The 19,023-nt window shown below is 42.7% G+C and overlaps 1 protein-coding gene across 5 annotated transcripts in view; it reads left to right on the plus strand.

Annotated features, from left to right (window-relative positions):
• Positions 1-19,023, plus strand: part of PAK3 (p21 (RAC1) activated kinase 3) — a 65,152-nt gene that overhangs the window by 32,723 nt on the left and 13,406 nt on the right. For 3 of the 5 annotated variants that reach the window (XM_069015404.1, XM_069015405.1, XM_069015403.1), the window contains exons 2-7: positions 2,843-3,039; positions 8,291-8,391; positions 12,627-12,780; positions 13,814-13,851; positions 15,113-15,244; positions 15,858-16,020. In XM_069015404.1, the coding sequence (XP_068871505.1) occupies positions 2,865-3,039; positions 8,291-8,391; positions 12,627-12,780; positions 13,814-13,851; positions 15,113-15,244; positions 15,858-16,020 (763 nt within the window). In that variant the 5' untranslated portion in view covers positions 2,843-2,864. Of the gene's footprint in view, positions 1-1,183; positions 1,203-1,279; positions 1,418-2,842; positions 3,040-8,290; positions 8,392-12,626; positions 12,781-13,813; positions 13,852-15,112; positions 15,245-15,857; positions 16,021-19,023 lie in introns of those variants that run through there. The other 2 variants (XM_069015407.1, XM_069015406.1) reach the window with 2 other exon arrangements.

Raw genomic sequence — 19,023 nt, forward strand, 5'->3', positions numbered from 1 at the left:
TTGCATTTAGTTCTCTAGGTAAGTAGGCTAGACTGTACGTGAAAACTAAACTGGCACAAGCTGTAGTCTGGCCACAATTACAGCTGTTCCTGGGTGATACAAAGCATGTTACTGCCTGTGTATGTGCTTCTGCAGGAGGGTGAGCTGTGTTCCTCCATTACCAGAGCACGTCTTTACCTGGACAGTGGGGCTCTGTGGGCAGAGCAGTCTCTTGGGAACCAGACACGTGCTGGGGACCATGGCTTTCTCTGAAGGATCACTTTTGCTTTTCCAAGTGGTGTGGTCAAAATCACAAACACATCTTTCTAACAGCTGCTTCCAATACATGACTCCATTAGTTAGTTACAAGTGTGTGATCTTTCCCATGCTTTTAGGCCTGAAGGGAAAGCTCTAGAGAACGACATCTGGTCACTGGCTTCCTGTGGTTCAGTGTTACTTGCAGTTACAGGTGGAGGTGAGCAAACCCATGGTGTAGAGGAAGCCTGGCAGTTCACACAGGGTGAGCCTATGAGCAGACATCCTCTTTGGATGGTGAACTGCTGCAGTGACTGCTGCTGTCCACTGCCCAAGGCAGCTCCAGCGGTGTGCAGCAGGAGTGGGGAGCAGCTGGAGGCACGGAGCTTTAAGGCTGCTCCTCTGAAGCCTCTGCTCTACCCAGGGGAGCGAAGGCCCCAGGCACCGTGGCAGTCAGCAGCCCTCAACCACGGGAAAGATAAAAAGTAGCAGGGAGGCTTGCCATGGGAGGTAATCCCAGTTTATTGAAGGAGATCCACAGTGAACAAGCAACAGTTGCACTGTTGCTACACCTTATAAAGGGGCGTTGAACCAGGGGAGTAACCCAACTAGGGACCAATAGGCGGATCAGGAGGGAGGGATGCTGGAGGGAAGGACTCACATCTGGTCCAATGGTCTTGGTGGGTGGAGGGAGAGGGGTGACATGCCCCAATGGGACCTCGAGGTTTAGAGGATTTCCAAGAGGGGAGGTATCTGAGGGGGCAGGGTCTCGGGGGATTGATGGGGACCATATAAGGGTAATTAGGGAGGGCTTGGGTGACAGACACAGAACAATCCAGAACTCCGGGAGGGGTTTGGGTGATTGATAGGGAAGGTGCCGGAACAAGGGGAGGGGATAACCTTTTTTGGGAGCACTGGGGGTGCGGCTTGGATCTGGGACAGATCAACTGGGAATAGAAGTGGGGAAGGTAGGGACGAACCATTAGGGTACAGAGAACATACAAAATACAATAAAAATATTGCACCACCACAGTGAACAATGAACTCCCAGCAGAGTAATTGTTAGAGCGCTTCCTAATTTGCTGCAGGGAAAAGATGCTGGAAAAGTTCAGGTCACTAATTTAGCACAAACCAGTTGACGGCAGCTGGGAAGATGCTCATTCAAACTGCTCCCCTGATGGAGGTGAGCAACTGCGGGGTCAGTAGCAGCTTCAAGTGTGTGTTTCTGAATCATGATCTCCAGGATCCCTGCTCCATGCTGTCTGTACTAGGGAGAGGACTGGGACCAGCTGTTGCTGGAGTTTTCAGCTGTGTGACCTTGGGGGTCTGTGGGATCCCATGGAGATCCAGATGTTTGGGGACGGATGCAAACTAGAGATGTGATGGTATATTTCATTTATTTTTCTTTTCACTGGAGTGATGCTTTGAATCTCAAAACTGGCGGTTTTGGATTTAATTTAGATGAAATTAAATATGTAAGTCAAGTAATTTTAAAAAGTTACTGTTTTATATGTGGTAATTTGAAAATGATAACAAAGGCTAAAATGCTCACGTCATGAAAAAGTCTAAAGTGAACATCTCTAAATGTTTCAGTTGATCATTTAGCTTTAACTTGTAAGATAATGTCAGTTAAGGCAAAGTGGATTTCATTATTTCCTATTAATGTACCAGCCATAAATCTGGCAAAATTACAGTTATATCAAAATAAATGTGACTGTTGAAAATGTTAATCTCCATTCTAATAAAAAAACCAAAGCAACCCAAGACCAACCATGAAACCCCGAAAACCCCCAACCATGGTGGCTTTACCTGACTAAAGGACAAGCAGCGCTGCTGTTACCACTGGAGCTTCAGGACCTCTCGTTGTGTGACAGTCACCATGTTTGGCTGATATTCTGAAAAAAACCCTACAGCTTCCATAGCTGAAAAACAAGTTGCTTCCCTTTAAATTTAAGAGAGTAGCTGATGAATGGAATAGCTTGTGTTACCTGTGAACCAGCACGAGGAGAGATCCAGAACACATTCACAGTGATATGCATGTGCCTTCTGTAAAAGGATCAACATTGATTTTAGGGGATGGAAGACAAGGTGCCTGTAGAATTATAACCTTTAAAAAGATGCAGTATAGCCCACATTACTTCTGATCTGTCTGAAATTATACTCTATTTTTGGGTCTTAAACCAGTTAATTTTATGAAGTGTTGCTTGCTACCCATATCCCCTTAACAAGCACCTTTTTTCTTACATCATAAAAAATGGTTGACTACCATGCAAGCTAGTTTCAGTAAATCATTTAACTTTTACTTTGGAAGTCTGTTTTAGAGGAAAATTTGGATTGTAAACAACTATGGGGAAATAGTTGTAAATAAAAACTTCAAAAACCTGTAACAGGGATAAAGAAAAAGCTGTATTTTAACAGTAATACATTGGTTTTTAGGAATTGGCTGCTGAATTTATTTACAGCAACCAGCAGCAACCTTATTCAGAGCAAACTTCTAACAGAGAGATTTTCTTATGCACTCAGAAAGCTTTTCCTGCCGTCTTTCCTGCCCAGGCCACCAGCCTTGGCATCGTCACTTGACAGGCATGTCTTGTGTTGTGCTTTGCAGGAGGCTGTGAGGGCTGCTGAAGATGTCCGATAGTCTGGATATTGAAGAGAAACCTCCAGCTCCACCGTTGAGAATGAACAGCAACAATCGCGATTCTTCAGCACTAAACCACAGCTCAAAACCGCTTCCCATGGCCCCTGAAGAGAAGAACAAGAAAGCCAGGCTGCGCTCCATCTTTCCAGGAGGAGGGGATAAAAGTAAAGTATCAGCAGTGTGGATGGGTGGCTCCTTCTCTGGGCTTTCTGCTTGTTACTGGTTTTTGTGTTTGCTTTCTGCCACTGTTTTTTTGCTGTTTCAGTGCAGGCCATGGTACCAAAGTCTTCTGTTCCAATTATGCTAGAAACACATTTCAAAAGAGGAGGAGGTGTTCAGTCAGTTACTTTCTTGTCTATGAAAGACACTAAAATGTGCACACATTGTGCAACTTGCCTTTTAAAAATAACTTTATAGTTAAGCTGGGAAATCCTTTCCTTTGGATTCTGCTTTACATTAGCAGTAAATACAGAGATGAGGTTGTGTACTTGTGAAAATACACTTGCAGAAGTGAGAGGGCAATATGCCTGACACTGGGGTTTTTTAATGCACTTATATTCCAGGAACAGGAGCAAGGCTCTTCTTGCTTGTTCCTTTTGCAGGGAAAGTGGACACAGAATGGCTTGGTTTAAAAACCTGCTAGGTGTGGATGCAGCAAGAGAATCTTTTAAACATGCAGCAAACAGCATTTAAGTTGCATTTCAGTCACATTCTTTGAAATGGATTTGTGGACAGGAGTGTGTTTTGAGTTAGCATGTTTACAGGTTTGAGGGAAGGCATCTTCTTTATTTCTAGTGCTATGGGAACTGATGGGCTACACCTGCAAGGCTGATGTCACTGCAAGGCCACTCTTGATTGTCTTTGGAAGGTTGGGGTCACTGAGGGATGTTCCTGATGATGGAAACAAAGCAAATGGCACATCTGTCTTTAAGAAGGAGGATCTGGGGCAGTGCAAGCCAGCCAGTTTCACCTTGGTCCTTGGGAAGGTGGTAGAGAAAATCCTCCTGGAAACCATTTCCATGCAAATGAAGGATAAGAATGCGGTCAGGAATAGTCAGTGTGGATTTGTGAAGGGGAATTCATGCTGAACTATACTGACAGCCTTTTACCTTGAGGTGACAGGCTTGGTGGTGAAGAGGGAGCAGTGGTTGTTACTTCTGCTATAGTAAGGTGTTCAGCAGAGCTTCCCACAGTATCCTCACAGACAGGCTGATGAAGTACAGTATAAATAAGTGTACAGTGAGGTAGACTGAAAACTGGCTGAAATTCTGGGCTCAGAGGTTGTGGTCAACAGCATGAAGTCCAGCTGGATTTCAAGAGTGATTCTGTCTTCAGTGTGCATCAGTGTCCCTCCAAAGAGAGCTCAGATCTGTGGAACTGCAGTCATTCCCTTGGAGCTCCAGCTTACCTGTGCTGCTTGGCTGCCCCATTCATGAAGCTTCATGAGGTTGTGTGGAGCAGCTGGAGATAGTCTGGCATTCAAAACTCCTCACAGGCAGTAGAAGGCACACTGGCAGCCCCATTCCTCCCCTCAGCCACGGGCAATCCTGATGACTTCTCTGATGGGAAGGCTGAAACTGGATGGGCCCATTTCTCAGGCAGACCTGGCCAGTTCACTCTGCAGATTGTTCCCCCAGATGTCCCCTTCTGGGAACAAAATTACTTTTCAATTGATTCAAATGAAAGTCTCTCCAGGCTTGCTTAATTCCTAGAAAGACTTGGGTCACTTCTTCCCCTAAGTGCTAGCAGGATGGTATTATCCCTCTCCAAGGAAGCATTTCTTAAGTAGGAGATGCTGTGTGAAGTGCATGCAGAAAAGGGGACACCCAGAAACAACCCCTCCTGGAAATGATCAGTGACATTAAAAATGTAATTAACTACCAGTCAGAGCAATCTTAGGGAACATACAAGTGTCATGATTTTAAATGTGACCGAGAGGAAAAGTCAGGTAAGATTTATAGCTTAATTTTGTTGGGTGAAATAATAAATGGAGGAAGTTTAGCTTGACTGGCCAAGTCCCTTGAGGTAGTTTCACTGCAGGGTTGGTTTGTGGGTCAGGGTATCAGTGGGCCTGTGTGTGCTTCACAGACTCTGTGACACATTTTTGAGACTCCTGCTTATAAAACAGAAGGTGATTGATACATCTGCTCTCAGCTAGTGCAGTGCTTTGCAGCATCACAATGTCAAATCCATAGTTCATCACTGGTGCAAGTAAATAGAATGTGAAGAAAACGCTGTGGCAGGGTTATTCTGTCTGAACCTGCAGGAACTTTGTTGTCTTTCATTTACTCACCAGACAAGAGGGATGTGGGGATGGATATGGTACAGTGTGTTCTCTCCAAGGCTGTGGTGTGTGCCAGGACTGCTGTGCCTGGGCACCAGGAATATTTTGCAGTCCGTCCCCTGCTGGAGTGCAGCGTTTTCAGTTACAGTTTGAGCACTTGTGTTTAAAACCTTGTTTTGGCAAGCCATTGATGGCTCTGTGGAGCCCTTCTGTGCATCTACAGTTGAAAGAAACCATTTAGGCAGTAGTGTCCTGCCGCTTCCCATAGCACCTGACCTTGTGTTCTTGTATAGCTGGTCTCGCTCTTGTCTCTGGGCTAAGGTACCCCCAATTCCTGACGGCAGGAAGCCAAGGCAGACAACTGAAATAAGTTTCCAGTGTCTTGCAGGCAATCTGTGTGGAACAAGGAGCTGAACCTGTTCTGCTGAAGCTGTGAAATTGGCCTTCCTGCCTCAGAAATAATCATGGTGATGGGAGCCACAGTGGAGTCACAGCAGTAGTGCTTCATTCAGCAGAGGTGTTACCTCAGCAGAAATGACTTGGTTCTTCCAGTTGTTTGATACAGGCTTGCTCTTTCATTAAACCACCTGTGACTGCTGTAAAATAAATTCACTCTGCGTGTTGTGCACTGGGGATTCCATGAAGGCACTGTAGAGCATTCGGCCTAAAGAAATCAGGGAGAAGTCGACCTGCAAAGCTCAGATGCCCCCTTCAGACGCCCATCCATGTTAAGTTCCTGGGTGAATGCCACTTCCATTGAAGCTGCTTTTATACTTGGCTGTGGAGCGGAGCAGAGTCTGGCCTTTAGGCATCTGATCGCCTCCTGTGCAGAAAAACAAGAAAAGAGGGAAGGAGAAAAGCCCAGCAGAGTAAAGATCAGTGGAGGAAGAAAAAAGGACAAGGCTACTGGAGGAGCAGAGCAGGAAGGAGGATGGGGGGACAAGTGTGAGTGGCATTGGAAGGGAGAGGGAATGGAGGAAAGAAAGTGAGTTGAAGAGGAGGCAAGCAAACAGGAGGGCATAAGCATGAGGTCAAACCCTCCCTCTGTCTGAGAAAAGCTGCCACTTAGCTGAGTCACATTTTTCTCCTGAACAACTGCTCTTTTAACATGATGGTGGTGATGCAGACTGTGGAAGTCAGAACGATCTTTCCTTCTATTTTATTCTGTCTTAGGTGCTGAGATGGTGTGGAGGCCTTCATGGCTAACTCTGTGCAGCAGGAGTGTATTGTGAGGGGCATTTACAAGGAAATCAAGTAGGAATGTTCAGTACAAACCCCTTGCATCCAGTCAGTCAGGTGCTTCAAAGAAGTCATGCCTTTTCATATCATTTTGCCAGCTTGTGTGAAATAGAAATGATTTCATTTGCGGGGTCCAGACAGAAATGTCAAAGTTTTTAGTCTGGGGAGAGGTGAGGGTGTAGTAAAGAGATGTTTAATTCTGTATTTCATTTGTAGTGTATCAGTGTTTGGAGCATAGGTGTTATATCACAGTCTGGTAGGCACAGGTCCATGAAGCAAATGAGCCAGATCTTGGGGAATGAGCTGGAACACTTGTCCTCCAGCAGGAGAGTCCTAGAACGGACAAGTGCTGCTTTTGGGGGAACGTTTTATATAATCCCTTATTTCAGTTCTAGGTTTGACTGCTGCTTTGAACTGAACTTGATAATCCTTTAAATCTAATTTTCGCTGCATTTGCTTGCAAATGATGACGTAGAAGAAGCCAGTTTTGTTATCTACACACAGATGACATCTTCTAACTGCCAACATCTGTCCTGAAAATTAAACAACATCATCTTAGTGATAAAAGAAGGAGAAAGCCTTTGCATTTGTATTTGATGCATTGCTGCCATCTTTACTGAATGCTAAATGAAAATATTTCATCAGTGAACATTGTGTAGGGGTGTGCAGCACAGACAAAAGATGACAATTATTTAATGAGGATAAATGCAGCAATGCAGAGAAACGATTAGAAGCATTCAAAATAGACTGTAAGTACAAAGAGCAGAGTATCTTTCACCTAAAGGAGGCTGTAAGGTAGAATAAGAAATATGCAAATAGAGGCCTTGTGGAGCTACTGGCTGAGCAAAGACAGACCTGGATTGGGGGGGCTGCTGGTACATAGTGAATCCAGCCTTGGGTGAGACTCCCAGGTGAGCCTACGGAGCTGGCAAACATCATATTAAAACACTGCAGGAAAGTGAAGGCAGCTTCCCTCAGCCCTTACTCCACTCATTCTTTATCAGGGTCAATAAAACTGGGCTGAAGTGATGTTTGTCAGCAGTCAGAAGTGCAGGAGAAGGATGACCACAAGGGATATTATTTTCAAAAGGTTGTAAAGAGGGAGGGAGATGAGAAGCATATGCAGGTTGACTGACTTCCAAGTCTGCCTGCTTAAGTAAGATACTCCACACTCTGGGAATACTGGTGGAGTGATTTAAAAAGAAAAGAATTCTGGAGACTAATAAAGCCTGCATTTTATGATTATATGTCTTAGTTAATTGAGATCTCAAATGAAGCTTTTCCAAAGACATTTATGGGATTCTGTTGCTGGGCAGATTCTGTGTTTTCTAAAACAGAGCTGCTGTTTCAGCCTTTTAGTTGGAAGAGGAGTCACTGCATGAGCTGCTAGTTTTCACAGAACCTGTAGGAAAAAAATGAGTATCTAAAAAAACCTTTCCTCTCTGATCTGGCTGATTTTGAAGTGGATTCAAACTATGTTGGAGAACAGACACACATACACATGCGTGGCCTGTGTGATTTGCTTCTGCAGGAGCCCACAAAGTCAAACAGGAACTAGTTTCCAGATAAGAAAACTAAATGAAAAAAAAGAACTGAAAATAGAAATCATACTGGTTAGAGATAGCCTAAGAAGACTACTTCATTAACAGCTTGCTTTGGCAGCAGTCACATTGGCTGAAAGAAAAACAAAATAAACTAACACCTTCTAGACCTTCCTCAACAGGGGTTGACAGGTTGGTGTTATGTTAACCTGGATCTGTTTCTCAAGTTAGATGGTTGTTAATTGATTTGTTTTCCACTTTTAAAACACCATTTTGAGCACACCTGATTATTAAAAGTTTTAAATGAAAAGCTGTACAGAAAATAAGTGCTTGCTAACATTTTGCCTCTAGCCAACAAGAAGAAAGAGAAGGAACGTCCTGAGATCTCTCTTCCTTCAGACTTTGAACACACCATTCATGTGGGATTTGATGCCGTCACTGGAGAATTCACAGTAAGTAACTGCTGTGTTTCGTGTTTACCAGAACTTCTAGTTTCTTGATGGTAAAATAACCTCCTATTGCCAGAGACATCAGATGACAGCAGCCAGGCTGTGAAGAAAGAGACTTTTATTTGCTTAGGATTTGGAGTGTTTAACTTGTGATTCAGGCTGCTTTTTTTTTTTTCTCCAAGGATTGTCAGCAGAGTGTCTGTGGGAAATGGAAACTAGGAAGAACGTAGGTGTATGCTTTTACCAGTCCCCCAAAGCTGCTACAAGGGCTGGTTATTCAGTGTCTTTGGGAAAGCATAAAAAGCCCCCTCCACGTGCATAGTAGACAACCAGCCTCAAAGTGCAAAGTCCAGCTGCTCTGCAGGGAACCCTTGGAGACACTCAGAAAACAGCAGCATTGTGGAAGTCCATTCATTTTAATTTAGTATCCTTCAAGATATGTTTATACACTAGGTGATCAGTGTTTCTAGCCTTCATGTATTAATAAAATAGCTGTCAGCTTTTGCTTCTTGAATCTCAACAAAGAGTTGGGAAAAATGAATCCAATGGAAGCTCTTTGAAGTGTGCAGGGGGCTTCAGAGTTTTTCTCAGATTACTAGTAGGGTGCTGAAACCATTATTCCTTAAAGCTGAGATGGCAGTGAGCTTACGTTTTGTTAAGCTGTGGAGGTGAGAGGGAGCATTAGCAACTCTCCTGCCACCAGTAGTGCCCTGTGAGCTGAGTGGTCAGACTGTGTAATCACCATTGTGGACTGTGCTAGTGCTGACTGGCTGCATACACCAAACAGGATGGGACAAATCATTTGCCTGGACAAAGGGTGGCTAATTTTCAGAATTTGAGCCCTAAATGTGATTTCTTCATAATTTTTTTCTTTGATTGCTACTTCTGTTTTGCATCTGTTTTGTAAAGCCGTTTCAGAGAGCCGGAAACTTTCTGTGTCCTACAGTAGCAGTTGCAACAATAGGAATAACAGTAGAAGAAAAAAGACACATTTAATGGCAGCACGTCTTCAAAGGAGTAGTGAAATTGAATTATCCTTAGTAATTAGGAAATACAGCTACATTTAAAATAAGTGGACTAGTTAATTAGTCTTTTTAAAATAGATGTCATAAAATCTTACTTCAAAATTTATTCTGTGCCAAACCCTAGGGCTTGACTAAATGCTCATTTTAAAAGCCCAAATTTGGTCATTTTTGATCAGAAACTTTGCATAAAGCTTTTAAAATTGTTTTCCCTGCCATCTATCCTGGTTTTTCCTTTTTTCCCCTCTCTTTCTTTCCCTGTAGCCATTTTATTGTTCGGGTTAATCTTCAGTGCCGTTCTCCTTATCTTCATATCATATTATGTTGCTTTCTGCTTTTGTTTTCTCTTTTCTGTGTTTGCATCACTTCTCCTTGTCTGTCTTCACCTTCCCACTTTCCTTTCTCTCCCCACTGGATGTTCAGCTGTTCTTATTCTGTATCTGTTCTTCCTTTCAGCCTTCTACCTTTATTTCTATCCTGTGTTTGAGACATTTTCCTTCTGGCTACATGCAAACATGTTGGGTCACACTCACGTGCTCTCATAATCTGACTGATGGTCAGGGTCCTGGTTAGTTCATGTCCCTGCCAGCTGGAACAGAAAGGAGGGACGTCAGGCTTAACACACTCAGTTCTAAGCAAAAGCAGTCACTGTCTGTATTTCAGGGATCAAGGTTTGGATCATTTTTGATGTTGTTATAATCTACCAGTGTAGGTATTGGTATACTAGGTATTGGTCCCAACTAATCTCAGATGCAGGCATTACATTGCACACTACATTAAGCATGTATGATTTGTCCCAACCTGGATAAAACCTGTGTATCAGCTGGGTAGTCATGTGGTAAGTACACCCTGCAAAGGGCCTGCCACTAGCCTGTACCGTGTTCGGATATTCCCACTGTCTAGTGATCACGCTGTCTGTCTCCTTCAAAAGTTTGGAAGTGCCATGGGAGTGTCCAATCAATGTGCAAACATATGGGGGTTTTTTGTTTGGAATTACTGCAGCTGTCATGCCACTAGTGCCTGCTCTCCTGGTTACATGCAATGCGTTGGGCCATCTTCTGACACCAAACCATCGCCCCCAGCTGCATCCCCTGATTGCTGTTAGATGCATCCCAATGCACAGTTGCATGGGCTCCTGAGTTCTGGCTTTCAGGCTTGAGCACCAACCTGTGTTGTCCATCATGAGCAAATATTACATCTCCATTTCACTGTGCTTGGAGCAACCACATTTGCTAAGAAATAGGGCTCTTAAAGCAGAGAATAAAATTGGTTGGAAACTGTTGGGTGGGAGCATGTTGCTAGAGCTTTATGTTCCTTTATTTGAAAAAGGAGTTGCATTTTCTGAATGAAGGACAGTGTGGTTAGCAGGCCTTTGGGGAGTGTTTTTTGTAAGGCATGCATGTTTGAAACCATTTCCTCATCCCCTACCTAGAAGAAAATGTGGTTACCCACCAAACTTTTAAAGCTTCAAGATTATGACATTAGTAAGTGGGAAAAGTTGTGGCTGTAGATCCTAAGAAGTTGCATGTTCCTAATCTAATCAAGCATTTCTTTACAATTGTCCTGATTTTCAGTCTGACACACACAGATTATTTGTGTTCTGACAATGCACAACCTCCCAGATTTCACAATCTGACTTTGACCATCTGCTCTCTCCACTGGTCAAATAGTGATCTTGGGGCTGGAGAACCCCCAAGCCTGGAAAAAAAACTTTTATAGAGCCATTCAAAAATGGTAATCTGGCTTCAAAACTAGGCAAACAGCAAAAGCCCAGATTTTTCTCTCTTTTTTTTTTTTTAATTTTAAATTGAGAAAGGAAATCACATGTAATTTTTCTAGTCACTTGCTATTAATACTCAGGAATGTATTTTTATGAGGAGAGAAAAACTGTTTAAAAGCGAGAGGAGGGGGAATGATGCTTCCAAACTTTGGAACGGTTGTGGTTTTTCTGTTTTCCTAAACCTGCCTTCCTGTAGTCTGTCTACCACCTGATCTATTTGGTATCCAACTCGTAACTCCCATTTTAGATGGGACTTGCCTACTTTGGCCCATTGGTTTCCTCCTCCTACCACCTTCTAAGTTGTCCCACATTCTGTTTTAACTTTCTTTTCTTTCTTTATTTACGTCCATTACAGCCAGATCTCTATGGCTCACAGATGTGCCCAGGGAAGCTCCCAGAGGTGCGTCACAGGCCCCAAATGCTTCTTTGAGATGTCATAGCACTGCAGCAGCAGGTTGATGTGTGTGCACTAAATTTGTTGCTTGGCTTTTCCCACTTTTTTTCATCAATCCTAAACTTTGGAAGCCCATGTCACACATTGTTTTTTGGACAATTTCTGAGAAGAAGCTATATGAAAGAAGATAGGGGTGGCACCAAGGCTAATGTGTCATTTTTCCTTCAGTGAGCCCTACAGTTTGCTGGTCAATGTCAGCTGTGCAATAAAGGGGGGGAATGATAGGCTGCCAAATCTAGGGAATTATCCTGGATAACTAAAGCAAGTTTTCATCAATAGAATTTCAGTGTAGAGCTGGAGCTTTTAGTGATTGGTTCAGCTTTCAAATTCCACCTCACCCATAAGATATCCAAGAATTCATCCAAGGCGTTGGCACTCTCAGCCTGTTTTCTGAGTCCCTGGTTTCTGTATGTTTGCAGTAGAGAACCTAGAGACATCCTTTGCAGCAGTGGTACACCTCAGTGTCATGATTTTGAGAGCTGAAAGGCAGATCCTGTACCCTGCAGCGTTCCCTGGTATGCTGAAAATTAATTGTAACAGGGTGGGGTTTATCTTTGAATCAGACAGCAGTGATCATTTCAGCAAAATGTGTTTGCATTCCTAAGCATGAAAGGTCCAATGTAAAGCTCCTAAAAGACACTGTGTTGTCCACCAGTAGAGAATAGTCTTGTTATGCCTGCCCTGAATCACCAGGCAAACAAGATTAAGCCTTAAATCATTATTCCATGGAAGAGCAGAGTTGATTTCCAGAGAAGTTTCATGCCCTCTCACAGTCATTACTTTCTTTTCTTTTTAAAGTTGGGTCCTGATTTTAGCTAGATTTTTGATAGAGAAGAAATGATTGCATCTAATTTTAATTGTAAGGTGTCAGTCAAAATTTCTGCAAGTAATCTTACAGGGAGCATGGGATCTTGGTAAAGATCTGTGAGGCTGCAGATTTTAAATACTCTAAACCCACTTTGTTTCCACTCGACGTCTACAGGGCATTCCAGAGCAGTGGGCCAGGCTACTACAGACCTCCAACATAACAAAACTGGAGCAGAAGAAGAACCCACAGGCTGTTCTAGATGTTCTCAAATTTTATGATTCCAAAGAAACAGTTAACAACCAGAAATATATGAGCTTTACATCAGGAGGTAAGTAGATGTCTCCCAACAGGGGAGGTCAGGCTCCAAAGGGAGTCAGAGCAAAGTTCAAAATTCAAGTGTTCAGGAAGCAACCTGAACCAATTCCACCTTGTGGAATACTCCTAAAATTAATTCTAGTTCTCCTTTTTTTCCCCCAAACATTATTAAAATAGTAACCTTGCTTTGTTGCTGGTTTTTAGAACTAACCAAGGTTTTGAAACAAAAATGCCATTAAGATAGCATTAGTTTGGTAGAGCTCCTGTTGACAGCTTCAGCTGAAAAACGGGGTATCTGTAGCCAGCAGGGTGTGGACAGTATTTGGAATGTCACCTGCTGTGGTGTTCCATTCCCTTCACAGGATTGTCTGTGACAGTGGAGTCTGTCATTTCCTCAGTTTGAAGGTTCAACCAAGACAACTTCCAAAATGAAAAAGCTTCTCAGAAGTCTTTCTAAAAACTGTGCGCTTATCTCCAGGGTTGAGAGAAAGCATCTTTTTTCCCAAATTCCATAATTAAAGGATTTGACTAATTTGACACTTCCTGTGTGCTAAAATAGCAATTCCCTTTGTGATGAAATGCAGGCTTCAAAACAGTTCATGTGAGCTCCTGAACCCAGGAGCTCTTCTCGCGCTTTGTCAGAATAGAGCTGCCATGGCTAAGGGGGGTTTTGGGGAAGCTTTTCTGTGAAGATGTTGTTAGCAAGCTAATGAGAATGAATGTGTGCAATTTATTGAAAAAAAATAAAGCACAGGAGGGAAAGGAGAAAAAGCTGCTTTAGCTCTTGGGTGGAACAGAAGCATTGCCAGTTAAAGAACAATTTGCATTTTCTTGACCAAATTTCTATTTACTTTATTTACTGGCAAACAGGGCAAAAAATAGACATGGTCTGGAATTTTGTCCTGTTCTCTTCCTTGCTGTTGCTCCTGAAGGGATGGTGGGAAAGAAAAATGATCTCTGTTTGGGTTGACTTGTCTGTGGGATTCCCCAAAACAGGCAGGGTTTTTTTCAACAGCATCTGGTTCATTCTCCTTTGCTCATTGCAGATAAAAGCGCCCATGGATACATAGAAGCCCATCCGTCGGTGAGTGGGAAAGTAACCTTTGATGTTCCTAGTGTTTAAGAATTGTGGAGCAAGCCATGAGATTTCCCTGGCTGATTTTTAATTTTCTGTTGGAGATCTTTTAAAAAGGTGAAAGTCTGGTTTAGCAGACAGAAGATTGCTTGCTGGTTTTAGCCATGGTGTATATCATTCACAACAATATGCAGCACTGCCTAATGAGCCCGTTTTAATTTAGTTTTAACAATTTAGAATCTCATTTCTATCAAATTTCATGATTCCTCCTTAGCACAGCTGGATATATAACTGAATATAAATATGGTTATAATTGATATGTAACTCACTGGAACCATTGAAGGAAAGTTTTAAATAACCATCCACTCTAATTAATGCTGGATAGCAATCCCAGAGATGTAGGAGTGACATACACATTAATACTGACCGAATTTGTTAGGGTTATTGTTAGTGAATTAAATAGCAAGTGACTGAATGGGATTTGGCTTTTCTTTTAAAGTGTTAAGCAACGTCATATGATTATGTGAGGTTTGTGATTACATGGCCAACTGTGTATAATGAAATTAAAAACATCTTTGAATATTCACACTTCAGATTTTCAAGCAATGCTACTTCCCTTATCTTTATTAAAACACACTTTTCAGAGGAAGTGTGGTGTTCACCAGAGCAGAGTAACCCTTCCCAGTGGCTTTTCCAGTGGATATGGACACTTCGGCAGATGCTGCAGTATTTTCTTCAAGCAGACAGAGGCAGTAGTGAGACAGTCAGCATGTCAGCTTTCCAAAATTACCGACTCAGGTCTCCTTGTTTGCTGTGGCTTCCCTTACTGGTATTTCTACTGGACCAAAGGGATGGCATTTTAAAGAGAGTGCCAATGAGATGTGAATATGTAGAATGGTGCCTTTGATTTGCTTCAGTTCTCTTAAGTGGGCTGTTGTAGCCAGCTTTAAAGCAGTTAGTAAACACTTCACAAGGCACATTTTCATTTTTTTGTTTCACCAGCAAATTTGGGATGATATATGATATGATATGATATGATATGATATGATATAACCCCCTGCCTCTGAGCAGCAGCTGAGACTGGTGGAGTTCAACACACCTAAAGCTTTAAGTTGTGTTGTTTTGTGTTTAACTTAGAACTTAGGCCCATAGGAGTATGTGCATGTCTAGATTGGCCTCTGATGTCTAGGAAGACTAAGGGTGTAGGTAGCTATCAAAGCTCCAAAGTGGCAGGATAGTGACTATCGCTCACAGTACTGTCTGTCCACAGAGCACAAAAACAGCATCAGAACCTCCTCTGGCTCCCTCCGTCTCTGAAGAAGAGGATGAAGATGATGAAGAGGAGGAAGATGACAATGAACCTCCACCTGTTATTGCCCCACGGCCTGAACACACAAAATCAGTAAGTGCCAGCTTTGGTTAGGTCTGTGTTTGGTGCAGTGCAGAGCTGCAAGTTTCTGATCAGACAGCATGTGCCATTTGGGGCTGAAGGTGCTGTGGGCGGGAGGCCTGTTATGACACACAGCTTCACTCCAGCCCCTGACACTGGGAAAATTGGATTTGAACTTTCACATTCAGGTGTCAGTTTCCTGGGGTTCTCGTGGGGGCCATGACTTTCTCTTTGTACCAGGTAGGAGGTACCATCATGTCCTTCAATGCTACGAGTGTGAAAATGAGCCACTTTGTCCAGCTGTGCAGGCTCCCTGTCAGCAGGGAGAGCAGTCCAAAGATGCAGTTCATATACTGGCAAGATACATATGACACACTGTCCCCTGGAGGTACCTGCCCCTCTCCATGGAATATATCAGAAAATCCATGAAAATTGAACATGAAACTGGCCATGAATTTGTAACCTTACACTTTTGCCCATTCCGTTTGAGAAGCTGGACAGCAAAACTAGTTTTAGAGTCCTGGATGTGGCTGACACGATCTTCCTAAGGGTTTGCATTTGAAATAGGATCTCAGGGGGATCTCTGCCAGCCACCTTTCTGACACAAAATAATTTTTTGTCACAGATCTACACGCGCTCTGTTATTGAACCTGCCGCTGCACCAGCACCAGCTAAAGAAGCCACCACTCCCCAACCTGAAAACTCCAACACAAACACTCTGTACAGAAACACAGACCGGCAGCGAAAAAAATCCAAGATGACAGATGAGGAGATCCTAGAGAAACTGAGTATGTATTGGGTATTTTGAGTCTGCTAGAGCAGTGTATTGCCTGCATGTGTCAGCATTAGCTGTACCAAATGTTCCTCCTCAGTTTAGTGTCACAGAGTCACTTACAGCTCCCTACAGAAACTGTTGTGCTTCAAGGCAGTGAGAGAATACTCAGGGTGTTCCTGCTGCCTCTGAGGGCAGCTGGGACTGGGTTGGATTTGCCTGAGCTTCCTTTGGTGCTAAAGGCAAAAGCAGAGATTGTTTCTGGTTGAGCAAAAGGGTGTGACCTAGTGAATGATGTAGGGAACTCCTGTACACTAATAGCCAAATGGAACAGAATGTTTGGGTTCCTAAATTCTCTTTAGACTCCTAATTTCTCATGAGTCACTGGAGTCAAAATACTTCGCAAAAATCTGTTGGGTTTGGGGGTTTTTGTTTGTGGGAGGTTTTTTTATTGGTGTGGGTTTTTCTACCAGTAGACAACTGCAGCACTAAGCTGGTTCCTTCAGCCTCAATGAGCTCTCCTTGAGACAGTTACACATCTTTCAGCTATTTCATGACTCTTACTGCTCCTCCTTCTTCTTCTATAGTTTGTTTTTATAATAATTTTACAATTTTGTCAGTGAGATCTCCTTTGAAAGGTGCATCCGCTATCTGTTCCTCAGATAACATGGCACTTTTTCATGGCTGATTCCCAGCCAGTTAATACTATTAAAATCCTAACTGTTGGCCCCAACCCCTGTGCGGATCATACTCTAGTGAGGCACATCAAGCCCTTCGTAATTCTGCGGTGCAACCAATTTAATTTGTTTCTTGCATGTGACAGCTACCAGTGCAGTGTTCTCAGATTAAATGTTTGGGTTCAGAACAGAGCCCCGGTTACTCTATGTCTACCATTAACTGTTAGTAAAAAAAGTAGACTGATCTACACCTCCTTGTGTCAGATCACAAAGGCAATAATATGTCTTTAATGGGGGCAACTGCTTGTAACAGGGTCCTGTTTGGCTATGGCTTTTTCTCAGTGGTTGTCATTGCTCAACCTCCTTGTCATACCTGCCCTGCCACTGATGGCTGCTGTGACTGCACAGACTGAAGCCTTCCTTAACTGTGAGATTTCAGCTGCTTGCATAGAGTTTCCCACATCCTTACCAGGTTGACATGAATCTCAGAGTCATTAGGGAGTATCCAAGGGATAAATTCAATAGCTTTAGCTGAGGGCACAATAAAATAAATTCCAGAGCAGATACTTACCTGCAAGTATGTCAGCTTATAGAGAGAGGAATTCTGCTTCTTCAACTGTTGCTAAACATTTGAGGCAGGTTTCCCCCATGAGATCTGCAGGTACCCTGCATCCATGAGCTCAAGTATGTGTATCATTTATTTAAGCTGCTGTATATGCCAGGTTGGGACTGAGCCCTGGAGTTTTGGGGGATTATATCTTTGAAGTGTTACATGCTTTCATGCTTTTTGTTTCTTAACAATTTGCTACCAAGTGAGCAAGGTGTCAATGTCTGCCTTGGGCAAATTGTGATGTGGGCACTGAAAATATTTTTGTGCTTTCATGAAGCTATCTGAAAACAGGCATGATGCTTTTTTGTTAGAGTCTTGAACTAATTATATTTAAGCAGTGTGGTGCTTGTTCTGTTTTATTTTAACTTGCATGACTGCTCCACCTTGCCTACTTCCCCCACAACTGTTTTTATGCTACTTTTAGGAAGATGTTCTCTGCCCTCTTTTATCTAAAATTGCTTTCATAATTCTTTTCTGCTTGAAATAACTTGGGTTCTTTTAGAGCTTTTAGAGTTTTATTAGTGAGTAAAACCTGTAATATTGAGATAAGATCAAACAAAATTCTGTCTGTAATGAAATCATGACTGTGTTCCAGTGATAACTATAAAACAGAACTGGCCCAATTCAGCTTTCTTATCCACTTAATTTAGGACTTGATAAAGGAAAGTGCTTAAAGACATCAAAATAGCTGATAGGTTTATCTTTTGTCCAGAGCAGTGAGTGCTTGTCTGAGTGGGAGCTGCATACCTGTCACTTTGTTGATTTTAGTGCTGTAATATTTGATGTACATTTGCTTAAGCACAGGAAACTAGCCACAAACAATTACTTTGGAAAAGCTACTCAAGTCTTGAGGAAAAACTCTGGAAATCTGAACTTCAAAATTAGTGGCAAATTTGGAAAATAATTTTTAAAAATCTTTCTTCTTCAGTCCTTCTCTGTATTCTTGTCTGAAGTGAATGAACTTCCATGAACTTCTGATATCTGTTCTAATAGATACACAGTTCCATTAACTTGCTGAAAATAGCACCTAGCCAGGCAATGGCAGCACAGTGTTGTTCCTGTTGTCCAGCCCAGCACGGAATTAGAGCAGTGTTTGATTTACTGCTGCAGAGCTCGTGGGGTTGTGAGCCATAGGGTGGGAGACAGTCCCATGTGGGACAGTCTGGCCCCATCACCCATTGTGGAGCTCATGCCACTGAAAGCTAAAGTTAAACCTTGCTCTGCTTGATACCTTCTTGCCCATTTGGGCAAGAAGGAAAGAAAGCAGTGATTAGGATATTTTGTCTGTGTCTAATGAAAGAGCCAAAATCTGATAGACTCAAACAAATCCAAAGGCTTGATAAAAGAAACAATATTGTTTTTTCTGGTCTGGTAGTTTCCTTGATAGAATGCAAACAATGAAGCCTAAGGTGGTGGCTCAATGCAAATGTCTTCTAAAGATCTACCTTGGAACATACATCACAGAAATAGCTTAAGAAGATGAGTTCAGAAGGAAAGACTTCAGTGATCTGCAGCATATTTCCTTGGGCTGATCTGGCTGTATCCCTGTATTACAAATACAAAGACATATTTGTTTACCTGTGCATCCAAAATAAAACTAGATGATGCACCATTCCCTCTTAGTAGTAACAAACACCTCTTCCCCCTGTCCAGGCCATTTTTATGGAGCAGAGGTCTTTAGCATCCAAATGGGCATCTGACTGGATGCCTAGCCAGGAATCCTGCCTGCCAG

This window comes from Aphelocoma coerulescens, chromosome 4A, assembly GCF_041296385.1.
Source record: "Aphelocoma coerulescens isolate FSJ_1873_10779 chromosome 4A, UR_Acoe_1.0, whole genome shotgun sequence".
NCBI classification, from domain to species: Eukaryota; Metazoa; Chordata; class Aves; order Passeriformes; family Corvidae; genus Aphelocoma; species Aphelocoma coerulescens.